At 35.0% G+C, this 18,409-nt stretch overlaps 1 protein-coding gene and 1 non-coding gene across 2 annotated transcripts; one reads left to right on the plus strand and one right to left on the minus strand.

Moving 5' to 3' along the window:
* Positions 1-6,031: 6,031 nt before the first annotated feature.
* Positions 6,032-12,738, plus strand: LOC125369336. Its single transcript, XM_048371348.1, is given in 8 exon segments — positions 6,032-7,261; positions 7,766-8,752; positions 8,855-9,732; positions 9,868-10,090; positions 10,092-10,662; positions 11,505-11,810; positions 12,065-12,202; positions 12,410-12,738. Coding segments are annotated over 8 exon segments (4,662 nt in total).
* On the minus strand, positions 6,080-6,186 carry LOC112534032. Its single transcript, XR_003078358.1, has one exon. It is a non-coding gene; the product is annotated as a small nucleolar RNA R71 (small nucleolar RNA).
* Positions 12,739-18,409: the final 5,671 nt, after the last annotated feature.

Raw genomic sequence — 18,409 nt, forward strand, 5'->3', positions numbered from 1 at the left:
CAAATATACCCCCCTTATGAGGTTCTTTTCTAATATTCACAACTATACCTCTCTTACACGGTTGTTTTCTCATATTAATGAATATACCCCTATAACGGAGTTGTTTTCTCATATTCATAAATATACCCCTTTTACGTCGTTGTTTACTCATATTCACAAATATACCTGACTTACGAGGTTGTTTTCTTATATTGACAAATATACCCCTCATACGAGGTTGTTTTTTCATAATAGAAATATATCCCTTTTATGGGATTATTTTCTCATACTCACAAATATACCCCTCTTATGGGGTTGTTTTCTTATATTTATAAATATACCCCTCTTACGGGATTGATTTCTCATATTCATAAATATACCTTTTTTATGGCTTTGTTTCTTATTACTCAGAAATATACCAGACTTAGGCATTTTTTTTCTTATATTGACAAATATTTCCCTCTTATGGGGTTGTTTTCTAATATTAAAAGATATACTCGTTTTACAGGGTTGTTTTCTCATACTCAGAAATATAACCCTCTTACGGGGTTCTTTTCTCTTATTCACAAATATACCCCTCTTATGGGATTGATTTCTCATATACATAAATATACCCTTTCTCCGGCGTTGTCTACTCATACTCATAAATATACCTGACTTATGGGGTTATTTTCTTATATTGAGAAATGGATCCCTTTTATGGGGCTGTTTTCTCATATTAAAAAATAAATCCCTATTATGGGGTTGTTTTCTCATACTTATAGACATACCCCTCATACGGGGTTGTTTTTCATAATCACATAAATACTCCTCGGACGGAGTCTTTTCTCATATTCACAAATATACCCCTCTTACGGGGTTGTTTTCTTATATTGACAAATATACCTTTTTTACTGGGTTGCTCAATCATACTCACAAATATACCCCTTTTACAGGGTTGTTTTCACATATTTATAAATATACCCTTTTACGGGGTCGTTTTCTTATATTGATAAATATACCCCTTTTACGAGGTTGCTCTATTATACTAACAAATATAACCCTATTACGATGTTGCTTTCTAATCTTGACAAATATACCCCTCTTATGGGGTTGTTTTCTCATATTAAAAAATATACTATTGTAACGGGGTTGTTTATTCAAATTTACAAATATATCCCTCTTATGGGATTAATTTCTCATATTCATAAATATACCCTTTTTATGGCGTTGTTGAGTCACACTAACAAAATACCTGACTAACAGGGTTACTTTCTTATATTGACAAATATATCCCTCTTATAGGGTTGTTTTCTCATATTAAAAAATATACCGCATTCGAGGGGTTGTTATCTCATACACACAAATATACCCCTCTTAAGGGGTTATCTTGTCAATATTCACAAATATACCCCTATTACGTGGTGTTTTTCGCCTTTCACAAATATACCCCTCTTACGGGGTCGTTTTATTATATTGACAAATATACCCCATTTACGGTGTTACTCTATCATACTTATAAATATACCCCTCATTTACGGGGTTGTTTTCTTACCCCTTGCATGGGTTTTTTCTCATATTCATAAATATACCTCTCTTACGGGGTTGTTTTCTTATACTGACAAATATACCCTTTTTACTAGGTTGCTCAATCATATTCACAAATATACCGCTCTAATGGAGTTATTTTCTACTATTGATAAATATACCCTTTTTATGAGATTGCTCTATCATACTCACATATATACCCCTTTTATGGGGTTGTTTTCTTATATTCATAAATATATCCCTCTTATGTGGTTGTTATCTTATATTGACAAATATACCTCTTTACGAGGTCGCTGTATCATACTCACAAATATGCCCCTACTACGAGGTTGTTTTTTTAATATTGACAAATATACCTCTCTTATGGGGTTGTTTTCTCATATTAAAAAATATACACCTGTAACGGGGTTTTTTTCTCATATTCATAAATATACTTACGGGATTGATTTTGCACATTCATAGATATTATCCCTTTTACAGTGTTGTTTGCTCATACTCACAAATATACCCCTCTTACAGGGTTGTTTTTCTATATTCACAAATATACCCCTCTTAGAGGGTTGTTTTCTCATATTAAAAGTATACCCCTATTTCATGGTTGTTTTCTCACGCTTATAAATATACCCGCCTTACAGATTTATTTCTAATATTGACAAATATACCCCTCTTACGGGATTGTTTTCTTATATTAATAAATATACCCCTTTTACGGGGTTGCTCTGTCATACAAACAAATATATTCCTCTTACGGATTTGCTTTCTCATATTGACAAATATACCCCTCTAACGGGATTATTTTCTCATATTGATAAATATACCCCTTTTACGAGGTTGCTCTATCATACTCACAAATATACCCCTATTATGATGTTGTTTTCTAATATTAACAAATATACCCCTCATACGAGGTTTTCTTCTCTTATTAAAAAATATACTCTTGTAGCGGGGTTATTTTCTCAAATTCACAAATATACCCTCTTTTACGGGGGTGATGTCTCATATTGATAAATATACCCCTTTTACAGGGTTGTTTCTATAAGAAAACATACCCCTTTTACGAGGTTACTATATCTTACTCACAAATACACCTCTAATACAGAGTTATTTTCTTATATTTATAAATATACCCCTTTTTAGCGGTTCTTATCTCATATTAAGAAATATACTTCTTTTATAGGGTTGTTTTCTCATAATCACAAATATACTCCTCCTACAGGGTTCTTTTCTAATATGCATAAATATACCCCTCTTATGCTGTTGTTTTCTCATATTGATAAATATACACCTCTTATGGGTCTTTTCCTCATATTAAAAATTATACCTCTTTTACTGCATTGTTTACTCACACTCACAAATATACCCGACTTACGTGATTATTTTCTTATGTTGATTAATATATCCCTCTTACAGAGTTATTGTCTCATATTTACAAATATACCCCTCTTTAGGGGTTCTTATCTCGTATTAAGAAATATACTTCTTTTATAGGGTTGTTTTCTCATAATCACAAAAATACACCTCCTACAGGGTTCTTTTCTAATATGCACAAATATACCCCTCTTATGTTGTTCTTTTCTCATATTAATATATATACACCTCTTACAGGTTTTTCTCTCATATTAAAAATTATACCTCTTTTACTTCATTGTTTACTCACACTCACAAATATACCAGACTTACGTGATTATTTTCTTATGTTGACTAATATATCCCTCTTACAGGGTTGTTGTCTCATATTTATAAATATACCTTAACTATGGGGTTCTTTTCTTATATTGAAAAATATACCATCTTACGGGCTCATTCTCTCAAGCTAAAAAAAATACCCCTCTTACGGGATTGATTACTCATATTCATAAATATACCCCTTTTACCGTGTTGTTTACTCATACTCACAAATATACTAGACTTATGGGATTCTTTTCTTATATTAACAAATACATTCGTCTTATGTGGTTGTTTGCTCATATTAAAAAATATACCCCCTTTTATAGGGTTATTTTCTCATACCCACAAATATCCCATCTTACGAGGTTGTTTTCTCATATTCACAAATATACCGCGGTTATGGAGTTCTTTCCTTATATTGATAAATATACCATCTTATGGGCTTGTTCTCTCATATTCACAAATATACGCCTCTTATGGGATTGCTTTTTCATATTCATAAATATACCCTTATTACGATGTTGTTTACTCATACTCACAAATATACCCGACTTACGGGGTTGTGTTCTTATATTGATAACGTGGTTGTTTTCTCATAACAAAAAATATACCCCCTTTTATAGGGTTATTTTCTCATACCCACAAATATACCGCTCTTATGGGGCTGTTTTATCCTTAAACTTTCGTGCTTGGTGGAGAAGAAGCGAACAAAGGTACGCTCGCTTGCTGTCTTGTTCTCTGCCGTGAACTGGGATCGCTCGCCAGCTAGCCGAGATTATGAGCTTGCTCAGTGAGAAAGGGAAGGACATATTCATAAATATATCTCTTTCACGGTGTTGTGATAAGTCACAAATAGTTATATTTATCGTGTTGAATTTCCTTGCAATTTGGTTGAATAATGTACTTAATTATGGAAATTATGTTTATTCTGACTTAGGTGATGCAATATCAAGGATGGAGCAAAATCCAGCCTAAAGACATGTTTTAAGTCATCATTTATCAGAAACCAACTCTTTTGGAGGAAGTGCAGAAATCTGCACAGAAGATCACTGTCGACAAGGCATGACCACGCCTTACAGCCCATAAGCTCCGCAGAAATCTGTGCAGAAGACTACTGTCAGCAAGGCGTGACCACGCCTTGCACCCCATGAGCTGCTAAAAGATGCTAAGGAGAGCTTCGAAATTTTCAGAGTTTTCATTGTGGTGGACCTATCCCTAGTTAATCTCCTCTATTTTTGGAAGTGTTGGATTAATAGAACTTTCTTCCATGTATTTAGGGTTTTAATTTATTTAGATCACTTTTAATCTTATCCTTTCTTATAGGGATAAGATTAAATAGGAAGCTTATTTCTTTTTTATAAGGATTCTATTAGGGTTTAGGGTTTTACTTCCTATATAAGGACGGCTAGATACTTTGAGCAAAGGCATTCAGATTCAGATTCAAATTGATATTCATATTCTTATTTCTTCTTCTACTCTCTACAATTCTTGTGAATTCTTACTCCACCATGAGTGGCTAAGTTTTATAGTTTCTAATTCAAGAGTGAATAAAATCCAATTGTGATTTTGTGAGGCTTTGAGCTTAACAGAATTCTTCTTTAATTCAAGTATTCTTTATTTCTTGTTCTTATTATTTATGAATTATTGATATTGATTGAACTGACGACTCAACTTTGATATTGATTTTTCTATTGCTAAACTTTGAGTTTGTGATCCGTAATTGTCATGAACGATTGACACAAGTAGCAAGGAGCTGGCTCATGTGTGTGTGATTACGGCTTATTCGAATTACATAGCTTGCATGATAGGCTCTAGGGAAATAAAGGAACAAGGTTATTTCAATTGCAGTTATCTCAATTAAATTAATGTTGGTTTAGTCATTCTCATTATTCTTAATGCTATCATTAAGTTGATATGGAACGCTATCGTGCCCAGTTGACTAATGGTAAGTTTTGATTTGGATGTTGGGTTTGAGTCAATTATATTAGGAGAATTACACTTGTTGCGGCTTTTTCGAATAAGTAGACTAAGTACTTGAATAGAAGAATTAATATTTTAGCCTATGATCATGATTACAATTGGATGGAATTAGCACTCTTGAATTGGAAATTTGTTAAGATTGATTTTTATTTACTATTCAGCCTTCATTATTTTCTGCTTATTTATAATTTTGATTCAAACATTCAAAAACCCCCCCTTTTATTTTACTTTGAAAAGCTATCCACATTGGTTCCCTTGGGATTCGACCTGGTTTCACTATTTCTACAAGTTAGTTTAGGAAAATCAGTAATTTATTTTGAAGGGCTTCGACAACCCGTTCAAATTTGGCGCCGTTGCCGGGGAGCCTATTTTAGTTTCTCATTGATTAATTTATTTGTTTATGACTCGTTCTTCTCAAGATCATGACTTGCAGTTTAATCCTGAAATTGAGAAGACGGCGCGCCAATTAAGAAAGGAGACTAAGCAAAGAAAAAATTGTCTCATAGAGGAAATAGATATAGCTATTGGCGACGCATCTATTTTTCAAGAAGTTATAGAAAACATGGCGAACAGAACTCTCGAAGAGCTAGCTGCACCGGAATTAAATCAACAACCTTTATGCATTACATTTCCTATTATTGCAGTTGATTTTGAATTAAAATCTGGTTTAATTCACTTACTCCCTTCTTTTCGTGGATGTGCAGGTGAAGATCCTCATAAACACTTGAAAGAATTCCATATTGTATGCTCTGGAATGAAACCACATGGTGTGACCGAAGAGCAAATAAATCTTAGAGCTTTCCCCTTTTCTTTGAAGGATAAAGCAAAGGATTGGCTTTATTATCTACCTTCCAGTTCAATAACAACATGGAACGAGATGAAAAGATTGTTCCTCGACAAGTTTTTCCCTGCAACAAGAGCTGCCAATATTAGAAAAGAAATTTATGGCATAACACAGTTCATTGGAGAAACGTTGTATGAATATTGGGAAAGGTTCAAGCAACTGTGTGCTAAATGCCCACATCATCAAATCTCTCCACAACTCCTAATCCAATATTTCTATGAAGGATTATTGCCAATGGATAGGAGTATGATTGATGCAGCAAGTGGTGGAGCTTTGGTAGATAAAACGCCTGAAGAAGCCAAGCAATTAATTTCAAACATGGCCGAAAATTCTCAGCAATTTGGTACAAGGGCTGATGGAGCTACAAGGCGAGTTAATGAGGTAAGTACTGAAAATCTTGAAAATCAAATTTCTGATTTAACTGCTTTGGTTCGTCAAATGGCTGTAGGGCAATTGCGAATGGCAAAAGTCTGTGGAATATGTTCACTGCAAGGACATCCCACCGATATGTGTCCAACATTGCAACAAGACTCCATGCAAGAACCTAATGCTCTAGGCGGATTTGCTGGTCAACCTCAAAGGAAGTATGACCCCTTTTCCAATCATTACAATCCTGGATGGAGAGATCACCCGAATTTGAGCTGTGGGAATCAAGGAGGACAACAGAAATATCCTCCACAGAATTTCAATAGACAACCCGTTCAACCAAATTCAGGTATGTCTTTGGAAGATATTGTTAAAAATTTTGCTAACAATAATCTTCAATTTCAACAGGAAACAAGGTCAAGCATTCAAAATTTAGGCAATCAAATAACTCAATTGGCTACGTCAGTTAGTAAATTGGAAGCCCAAAATTCTGGAAAACTACCTTCGCAACCAGAAATAAATCTAAAGGAGAACGTTAGTGCAATTTCTCTAAGAAGTGGAAAAGAGATTCCTTCAGGCTCGATTCCACCTAAAGAAAGTGAACTAACCAAGGAAAATGAAGAAGAAGTTTCCTCTAAGGCATCACGTAGGGTAAAATTTGATCCTCCCCTATCTCTTTCATCTCACACTCCATTGCCTCATTTTCCTAGAAGATTAGCAAAACCAAAAGAAGATGAGCAAGAAAAGGAGATCTTGGACACATTTAGAAAGGTGGAGATAAATATCCCATTATTGGATGCTATCAAACAAATTCCTAAATATGCAAAGTTCTTGAAGGAATTGTGCACCAACAAAAGAAGAATGAAGGAAAAGGAGAAAGTAGTGGTAAGTAGGAACGTATCGGCAATATTGCAAAAGAATATACTAGAGAAATGCAAAGATCCAGGTATGTTTTCCTTACCTTGTGTAATTGGTAATACGAAAATTGAGCATGCCATGTTAGATTTGGGAGCTTCCATTAATGTCATGCCATTTTCTATTTATCAAGATTTAAAACTAAATGACTTGCAAAAAACTGGTGTAGTGATTCAATTAGCTGATCGTTCTTTCATTCATCCCCTTGGAGTTGTTGAAGATGTTTTGGTGCAGGTTAATGAGCTCATATTTCCTGTCGACTTCTACATTTTGGAAATGGATGGTAATTCTTCATCAAAATCAGCTTCGATTTTGTTAGGACGACCATTCCTGAAAACTGCCAAGACAAAGATTAATGTAGATGAGGGCACTCTCTCCGTAGAGTTTGATGGAGAGATTGTAAAATTTAATATTTTTAATGCAATTAAATACCCCAATGACGTACATTCTCTTTGTCATATTGATGTAATTGACCCAATTGTGCAGGAGGTTTTTGTAGAAGAAAGTGTTGGTCACAAACAGGGATTAGATGAAAATCCCAACTTTGAAGAAAATGATTATGAGATTGGTGTAAAAGAACTATTCTCAGCAACAATATCTGAACCCACAAATCTCAATGCTGAAATCTCTAATACTAATGACAAGATGTTACCCTCTATTGTGCAAGCACCAAAATTAGAGCTGAAAACCTTACCGGATCACTTAAAATACGTGTATTTAGGCGACAAGGAAACATTACCTGTTATCATCTCAAAAGAACTAACAATGAAACAGGAAAGAAGATTAATTGAAGCTTCGAAGGAATACAAGGTTGCAATCGGTTGGACGTTGGCTGACATAAAAGGCATTAGTCCATCAATTTGCATGCACAGGATTTTGCTAGAAGATGATGCTAAACCATCAAGGGAACCACAAAGGAGACTAAACCTAGCCATGAAAGAAGTTGTCATGAAAGAGATACTCAAGCTATTAGATGCAGGTATAATCTACCCAATCTCAGATAGTAGATGGGTAAGTCCAATTCATGTTGTCCCTAAGAAAACTGGAATGACCGTGGTAAGGAATTCAGACAATGAACTTGTACCAATACGTGTGCAAAATGGTCGGAGAATGTGTATAGATTTCGGGAAGCTTAATCAAGTAACTAGAAAAGACCATTTTCCCTTACCTTTCATTGATCAAATGTTAGAACGATTAGCGGGAAAATCTTTCTTCTGTTTTCTTGATGGTTTTTCAGGATTCTATCAAATTCCTATCGCACAGGAAGATCAAGAAAAAACAACATTCACTTGTCCTTTCGGAACCTATGCTTATAGGCGAATGCCTTTTGGTCTCTGTAATGCTCTAGGTACGTTTCAAAGATGCATGATGAGTATTTTTTCTGAATATCTTGAGAAATGCATCGAAGTGTTTATGGATGACTTCACTGTGTATGGGGATTCATTTGATGAATGCTTAGAAAATTTAACAGAAGTTTTAAGAAGATGTATAGAAACAAACTTGGTTTTAAATTATGAGAAATGTCATTTTATGGTCACCCAAGGCATTGTATTAGGGCATGTGGTCTCCTCTAAGGGTATAGAAGTTAATAAGGCAAAAGTAGACATAATTGCAAACTTACCATACCCTACCAATGTTAGGGAAGTGCGTTCTTTTCTAGGGCATGCAGGATTTTATCGCAGATTTATCAAGGATTTTTCCAAGGTCGCTTTGCCATTAACAAATTTACTGCAAAAAGAAGTTCAATTCGAGTTTGAAAAAAAATGCAGAGAGGCATTCGTAAAACTCAAAGATTTATTGACAAGCACGCCTATTATTCAACCACCTAGATGGGATTTGCCTTTTGAAATCATGTGCGATGCAAGCAATTATGCAGTGGGAGCAGTTCTAGGGCAGCGGATTGAGAAGAAAAGTCATGTCATCTATTATGCTTCCAGGACGTTAAATTCCGCACAATGCAACTACTCCACGACAGAAAAGGAGCTTTTATCAATTGTCTTTGCTTTAGATAAATTTCGATCTTACGTGCTTGGTTCTAAAGTTATTGTGTATTCTGATCATGCAGCTTTGAAGTATCTTTTAGCAAAGAAAGAATCAAAACCAAGGCTAATTCGGTGGATTTTGCTTTTTCAAGAATTTCACTTAAACATCAAAGATAGAAAAGGAGTGGAAAATTTTGTTGCAGACCATTTGAGTAGGTTGATAAGGGAAGAAGATGACCTACCCTTCAATGACAATTTTCCTGATGAACATTTGTTCCAACTCAAAGGTATGATTCCTTGGTACGCAGACATGGTAAATTACTTAGTCACAAGAAATCTACCTCATTGTCTTAGTAAGTTTAGGAAGGCAAAGATAAAGAGTGAATCTAAGTATTATGTTTGGGATGAACCCTTCTTATGGAAATTTTGTTCCGATCAAGTGATTAGGAGATGTGTGCCTGAAAATGAATTCCAATCTATTTTAACCTTTAACCATGATTATGCATGTGGCGGACACTTTGGACCTAGACGGACTGCGAGAAAAATCTTAGATTGTGGTTTATATTGGGAAACTTTGTTTAAAGATGCATATCAATTTTGCAAAAGTTGTGAGAAATGTCAAAAAGTAGGAGCACTAACTCGAAAGAATGAAATGCCTCAAGTTCCGATTCTCATCTGTGAAATATTTGATGTGTGGGGGATCGATTTTATGGGTCCTCTACCCTCTTCTTATGGTTTTTCATATATACTTTTGGCGGTAGATTATGTATCAAAATGGGTGGAAGCTAAAGCCACCAGAACTGATGATTCTCAAACTGTTGTAGGTTTTGATCAAGGCTAACATCTTTAAAAGGTTTGGAATTCCAAGAGCTATCGTCAGTGACCAGGGAACTCATTTTTGCAATAGATCGGTTGCATCTTTGATGAAGAAGTATGGAGTAAATCATAGGACAACCACCGCATATCATCCTCAAACCAATGGACAAGCCGAAGTTTCCAATAGAGAAGTCAAATCCATCTTGGAAAAAACGGTGAATCCAGGAAGAAAGGACTGGAGCCTTCGTTTAGATGATGCTCTTTGGGCATACCGCACAACTTATAAAACTCCCATAGGAATGTCCCCTTATCGGTTAGTCTTCGGAAAAGCATGTCACTTACCGGTAAAAAATGAGCATAAGGCCTATTGGGCAGTTCGGCAATGCAACATGAACATGGATAAAGCAGGAATGTCAAGGCTACTACAATTGCAAGAATTAGAGGAGTTGCGATTAGATGCATATGAGAATTCGAGAATTTACAAAGAGAAGTCCAAATTACTCCACGACAATACTCTTATAAGGAAACAATTTAAGACTGGTCAAAAAGTATTGTTATATAATTCTCGATTAAAGCTTATGCCTGGTAAGTTTCGTTCTCGATGGCTCGGTCCATTTGTTGTTACTAATGTGTTTCCCTATGGTGCAGTGGAAATTAGAAGCTTGGATTTGAACAAAATTTTCAAAGTAAATGGTCATAGATTGAAAATATTCTAAGATGGCGAAATAGTTCCATATCTCGATAATTTTCCCCTGGATTACCCCACTTACCCAGACGACTAAGACGTTCCATCACTCCGTCAAGCAAAAAGACGTTAAACAATTGCGCTATTGGGAGGCAACCCAAATACTTGCTTTATTTTTATTATTTTTATTATTATTATTATTATTATTTTTTATTTCACTTAGTTTATTTTGTTTTTAGTTTTTAGTTTTTAATTTTTTTTTTTAAAAAAAATAAAAAATTACAGAAGCTCGCTTTTTACAAGGCGTGACCACGCCTTGTTCCAAGCTGTCTTCTGTTTTGTTTTGAAAAACTGCACCAAAAAGATACAGAAGCTCGGTTCTTACAAGGCGTGACCACGCCTTGTTCCAAGCTGTCTTTTGTTTTGTTTTGCAAAACTGCATAAAAAATTACAGAAGCTCGGTTCCTACAAGGCGTGACCATGCCTTGTTCCAAGCTGTCTTCTGCCTCTTTTTTTTTTTAAAAGAAAAAAAAAGAAAAAGAAAACAGTGCGAAGAGTCCCCAACAAGTTGTATTGCTTCCCATTATTTTCTTTTCTTCTTTTGTGCAGTAAAACAACGACTACCCATAAACCGATCATGGTACGCCTGAAGACCACCGCTCGGAAGAGAACCTCCACTCACCGACGAAGTAAGCGACTTCCGGCGACACGATTGGAGCTCCTCAAACAAAACATAGCGCAGCAGACCAGCCGTTAGACCCGACCACCGTTCCTCAACCAAATCGCGACAACGCAGATCCACCTACGGAGACGACACCTCGAGAGCCTAATGCCACAGTCCCACCCACTGCCGGTGCGAGAGTTCGTCCAGAAAAAACAACGGCAGCCACTCGGAACAGCAGAAAAATCTCATTTAGGCGAACTCGCCTAGGGAAAGGGAAAGCTGTCCTACCACCATCGGAAGACGAACTGACTGGATTTTTGAAATTCACTACTAAAGCGAGAAAGGACAGGTACGCCGATGTACGAACGCGAGTGATTTACCCAGGTAAGTATGTCGACACCCATTCTCTTGAGACACTGGATATTAAACAGGATTTTGATACATTGATAGCTAGTATGTGGTGGAAAGCCTTAGTGACTGTTAGATACCCCACATTTGTTGAATTGATTAGAGAATTTTACACAACCTTTCAGTTCGAGACACCAGAGAATTTCACATTTGATACTCCTGGGGTTGTGCGATATAGACTCTAGGCAAAGAATTTAAACAATCCATTACTAAATTCAATTTGGCCCTAGGATTTATTGACACTGCATTCTCTCTAACCAGTCAATACAAGAGCTCTGCCATAGATTTTGTCGATAATTTTGATCAGTCAAAACTTTGGAAGACAATGTCTTCTGACCCAATGCATTATGATCCTAGCAACTCCAAAGGTGGGTATCTTAATAAACCTGAATGGGTTTACATGCAACGATTTTTAGCATTCAGCTTTTCTGGTAGAAAAGACACAGCCAATATATGTACAAAAGCTGAACTTTATTTTCTTTGGTCCATGTTGCATAATAACGCAATCAATTTGGGTTTTTGGTTGGCTTCATAGTTCAAATTTGTGCTAACTCGTAAAAAGCATTTATGCTTAGGATTTTTAATTACTCATTTGGCTATTCACCTTCAATTGCTTGATCTAAATAATACCAACTTACATATTGCTTGCAAGATGGAACCATTGGACATCGCCTGCTTGCTAAAAATGCACGTGCTTGTGGAGCATAATGTGGCGTACTCTTTCCAACGGCCTTCTTCGCACGATCAAGGCGATCCTCCAAAATCTAGAAAACGATCTTGCCCAGCAAGCAGTCCTCGCAATCCAGAGGGTTCTAGTGCACTAGATTTTGAAGCTCGATTGGACAAGATGGAACGACAAATTTCAAAGATGGAGAGAAATTTAGACGCCTTAATGAAGCACTAGGGGGTTCAACCCCCCTGCCCTCCATCACCATAGAATACTCCACCCAAGTGGCTCGCAAATCAGGGGAGTTTCATATTTCTTTTCATTTCTTTTATGAGCTACTTTCTTGTTGATACATTGAGGACAATGTACAGTTTAGGTGTAGGGGAGGAATATGATAATTACATGATTTCCTTTTCTTTTTCAAAATATTTATTTTTATGCTTATAATTAGGCATGCTTTAATTCATATGTTCTAATTCTTCTTTTGCAACCTTGAGTTTTATTTTGATAACCTGGAATACCATGTAAGTTAGAAATACATTTTTGGTTTGAATTTCAATGCATGAAAGGGGATAAGCATGATTAGTATTTCTTTAAAACTATCCGAAGGTATCTCATTAGTTTATTGATTGAAAAATGCACAAGACTTGATACAAATGTAAACATTCAAGTGAGCTTTTGAGCCAAAGAGCAGTTCATTATATTTTGCTCTAATTATTTTTTTATTGAGTGTTATCAAACTAGTATGATTATTCTTGAACTTGCTTCTGAATTCATATTGAGACCACATTTTTGGATTGATGTTTTAATATGATAAGGGCAATTAGGATTAACCTATTCTTAGACTCTTAAAATACCTACCGTGTTGATCTCTCTTTTAGTTAGCCACTTTGAGCCTATTTTCCATTTTCTTTTTTATTTTTAACACATGTTGTTTAACCCAAGACCTTTCGTTTGCTACCTCTATTTTTCTACCCTTGTCAAGACAAGAAGGGAAGTGTTGCATGGTACAAATGAAACAACAAAAAAAAAAAAAAAGAGACAAAACAAGAAAAAAAAAGTGAGAAAAGAAAGTTGATATTTATTCCTTTCATGAAAGAGGATAATTGGAGAAGTATTCATCAAATATATTGAATTGAATTATTACATGTTATTTCTCCAAGATTTTTAGTGCTAATATAAAATGTGGGAATAAATCTCAAAGTTTTTGTAGTATGTTTCGTGGATGTGGCATAAGTTATCATGCAAGAATCTAATCTTTTTGTTTTGATTATGAAACATCTCAGCTCTTCCTTTATCACACCCTTTCCTAAGCCCCATTACAACCTTTGTAAAGTCCCTTTGATTTTTGCAATATTGAGTGAAACCATGTAAGGGTGTTAAGTCTCGTTGCTTTGATTTTGATGAATTATTGAGATACTTGTTCTTTTTACAAAATTTATCCTATGAATGCTAATCTCTTGATTGTCATTATTATTCAGCTCATTAATGTATGTTTAATTTATTTGGTATTTGAGGAGATTGAAAGAGATGAAAGGAAGGTTAAAAGGAGAATTGGTATGTTGAATTGAGGTATGCTTGAGGACAAGCATAAATTAAGTGTGGGGGAATTTGATAAGTCACAAATAGTTATATTTATCGTGTTGAATTTCCTTGCAATTTGGTTGAATAATGTACTTAATTATGGAAATTATGTTTATTCTGACTTAGGTGATGCAATATCAAGGATGGAGCAAAATCCAGCCTAAAGACATGTTTTAAGTCATCATTTATCAGAAACCAACTCTTTTGGAGGAAGTGCAGAAATCTGCACAGAAGATCACTGTCGACAAGGCATGACCACGCCTTACAGCCCATAAGCTCCGCAGAAATCTGTGCAGAAGACTACTGTCAGCAAGGCGTGACCACGCCTTGCACCCCATGAGCTGCTAAAAGATGCTAAGGAGAGCTTCGAAATTTTCAGAGTTTTCATTGTGGTGGACCTATCCCTAGTTAATCTCCTCTATTTTTGGAATTGTTGGATTAATAGAACTTTCTTCCATGTATTTAGGGTTTTAATTTATTTAGATCACTTTTAATCTTATCCTTTCTTGTAGGGATAAGATTAAATAAGAAGCTTATTTCTTTTTTATAAGGATTCTATTAGGGTTTAGGGTTTTACTTCCTATATAAGGACAGCTAGATACTTTGAGCAAAGGCATTCAGATTCAGATTCAAATTGATATTTATATTCTTATTTCTTCTTCTACTCTCTATAATTCTTGTGAATTCTTACTCCACCATGAGTGGCTAAGTTTTCTAGTTTCTAATTCAAGAGTGAATAAATTCCAATTGTGATTTTGTGAGGCTTTGAGCTTAAAAGAATTCTTCTTTAATTCAAGTATTCTTTATTTCTTGTTCTTATTATTTATGAATTATTGATATTGATTGAACTGACGACTCAACTTTGATATTGATTTTTCTATTGCTAAACTTTGAGTTTGTGATCCGTAATTGTCATGAACGATTGACACAAGTAGCAAGGAGCTGGCTCATGTGTCTGTGATTACGGCTTATTCGAATTACATAGCTTGCATGATAGGCTCTAGGGAAATAAAGGAACAAGGTTATTTCAATTGCAGTTATCTCAATTAAATTAATGTTGGTTTAGTCATTCTCATTATTCTTAATGCTATCATTAAGTTGATATGGAACACTATCGTGCCCAGTTGACTAATGGTAAGTTTTGATTTGGATGTTGGGTTCGAGTCAATTATATTAGGAGAATTACACTTGTTGCGGCTTTTTCGAATAAGTAGACTAAGTACTTGAATAGAAGAATTAATATTTTAGCCTATGATCATGATTACAATTGGATGGAATTAGCACTCTTGAATTGGAAATTTGTTAAGATTGATTTTTATTTACTATTTAGCCTTCATTATTTTATGCTTATTTATAATTTTGATTCAAACATTCAAAAACCCCCCTTTTATTTTACTTTGAGAAGCTATCCACATTGGTTCCCTTGGGATTCGACCTGGTTTCACTATTTCTACAAGTTAGTTTAGGAAAATCAGTAATTTATTTTGAAGGGCTTCGACAACCCGTTCAAATTTTTACTCATACTCATAAATATACCCGACTTATGGGGTTATTTTCTCATATTCACAAATATACCCCTGTTGTGGGGTGCCTTTCTTATAATGAAAAATATACCCTTTTTACGGGCTTTTCCTCTCATACTCACGTATACACCCCTCTTTCGAAATTGATTTCTCATATTCATAAATATAACCCTTTTACGGCGTTGTTTACACATACTACCAAATATACCCAACTTACGGGGTTGTCTTCTTATATTGATAAATATCCTTCTTACGGGGTCATTTTCTTATATTAAAAAAATATCCCATTTAGGGGGTTGTTCTTTTATACTCACAAATATACCTTTCTTACGGGGTTGTTTTCTTATATTAACAAATATATCCCTATTACGGGGTTGTTTTCTCATATTAAAAAACATACCCCATATAGGGGGTGGTATTCTCATACTAAAGAATATACCCGACTTATGGGGTTATTTTCTCATATTCACAAATATCCCATCTTACGGGGTTGTTTTCTCATATTCACAAATATACCGCGGTTATGGAGTTCTTTCCTTATATTGATAAATATACCATCTTATAGGCTTGTTCTCTCATATTCACAAATATACGCCTCTTATGGGATTGCATTTTCATATTCATAAATATACCCTTATTACGACGTTGTTTACTCATACTCACTAATATAACCGACTTACGGGGTTGTGTTCTTATATTGACAAATATATCCCTCTTACGTGGTTGTTTTCTCATAACAAAAAATATACCCCCTTTTATAGGGTTATTTTCTCATACCCACAAATATACTGCTCTTACGGGGCTGTTTTATCCTTAAACTTTCGTGCTTGGTGGAAAAGAAGCAAACAAAGGTACGCTCGCTTGCTGTCTTGTTCTCTGCCATGAACTGGGATCGCTCGCCAGCTAGCCGAGATTGTGAGCTTGCTCAGTGAGAAAGGGAAGGACATATTCATAAATATATCCCTTTCACGATGTTGTTTACTCATACTCACAAATATACCCGACTTATGGGGTTATTTTCTCATATTCACAATAGGGGTGCCTTTCTTATAATGAAAAATATATCCCTTTTACGGGCTTGTCCTCTCATACTCACGTATACACCCCTTTTTCGAAATTGATTTCTCATATTCATAAATATAACCCTTTTACGGCGTTGTTTACACATACTACCAAATATACCCGACTTACAGGGTTGTCTTCTGATATTGATAAATATCCTTCTTACGGGGTCATTTTCTTATATTAAAATAATATCCCATTTAGGGGGTTGTTCTCTCATACTCACAAATATACCCTTCTTACGGGGTTGTTTTCTTATATTAACAAATATATCCCTATTACGGGGTTGTTTTCTCATATTAAAGAACATACCCCATATAGGGGGTGGTATTCTCATACTAAAGAATATACCCGACTTATGGGGTTATTTTCTCATATTCACAAATATACCCCTCTTGCGGGGTTGTTTTCTCATATTCATAAATATACCCTCTAACGGGGTTATTTTCTTATATTCTATCAATATACCCCTTTTTACGAGGCTGCTCTGTCATACTAAAAAATATACCCCTTTTAAGGGGTTGTTTTGTCATATTCACAAATATACTCCTCATACGGGGTTGTTTTCTCATATTTAGAAATATACCCCTCTTACGAGGTTGTTTTTCTATATTCACAAATATACCACTTTTAGAGGGTTGTTTTCTCATATTAAAAAATATACCCCTATTACGGGATTATTTTCTCACACTGACAAATATACCCCTCTTACAGATTTATTTCTAATCTTGACAAATATACCCCTCTTACGGGGTTGTTTTCTCATATTTAAAAATATATCCATTTTTATGGGGTTGTTCACTCATATTAAAAAATATAACACTCTTACGAGTTGTTTTCTCATAGTCATATATATACCCCTATTACGGGGTTGTTTTATCATATTCACAAATATATCCCTCTTACGTGGATGTTTTCTCGAATACACGAATATACCCATCTTACACGGATGATTTCTCATCCCCATAAATATACCCCTCATGCGGGGTTGTTTTCTCATATTCACAAATATACCCCTCTTATGGGGTCGTTTTCCTATATTAACAAATATAACCCTTTTACGAGTTTGCTCTATCATACTCACAAATATACCCCTATAACGATTTTGTTTTCTAATATTAACTAATATACTCCTCTTACAAGGTTGTTTTCTCATATTAAAAAAATGTACAGTTGTAACGGGGTTGTTTTCTCATATTCACAAATATACCCTTCTTACAGGATTGATTTCTCATATTCATAAATATACCCATTTTACGGTGTTGTTTGCTCATACTCACAAATATAACCGGCTTACGCGGTTGATTTCTTATATTGAGAAATTGATCCCTCTTATGGGACTGTTTTATCATATTATAAAACATACCCCGTTTAGGGGGTTGTTATCTCATATTCACAAATATACCCCTCTTATAAGGTTATTTTCTCATATTCACAAATATACTCCTCTTACGGGTTTTTTACCATATTGATAAATATACCCCTCTTACAGTGTTTCTTTTTATATTGACAAATATACCCCTTTAACGGGGTTGCTTTATCATACAAACAAATATACCGTTCTTACGACGTTGCATTCTCACATTGATAAATATACCCCTCTAACGAGGTTGTTCTTTTATATAGATAAATATAACCCTTTTACGAGGTTGCTCTATCATACTCACAAATATACCTCTATTACGGTGTTGTTTTCTAATATTAACACATATATCCCTCTTATGATGTTGTTTTCTCAT

Source organism: Ricinus communis, chromosome 2 (assembly GCF_019578655.1).
Source record: "Ricinus communis isolate WT05 ecotype wild-type chromosome 2, ASM1957865v1, whole genome shotgun sequence".
Classification (NCBI taxonomy): domain Eukaryota; kingdom Viridiplantae; phylum Streptophyta; class Magnoliopsida; order Malpighiales; family Euphorbiaceae; genus Ricinus; species Ricinus communis.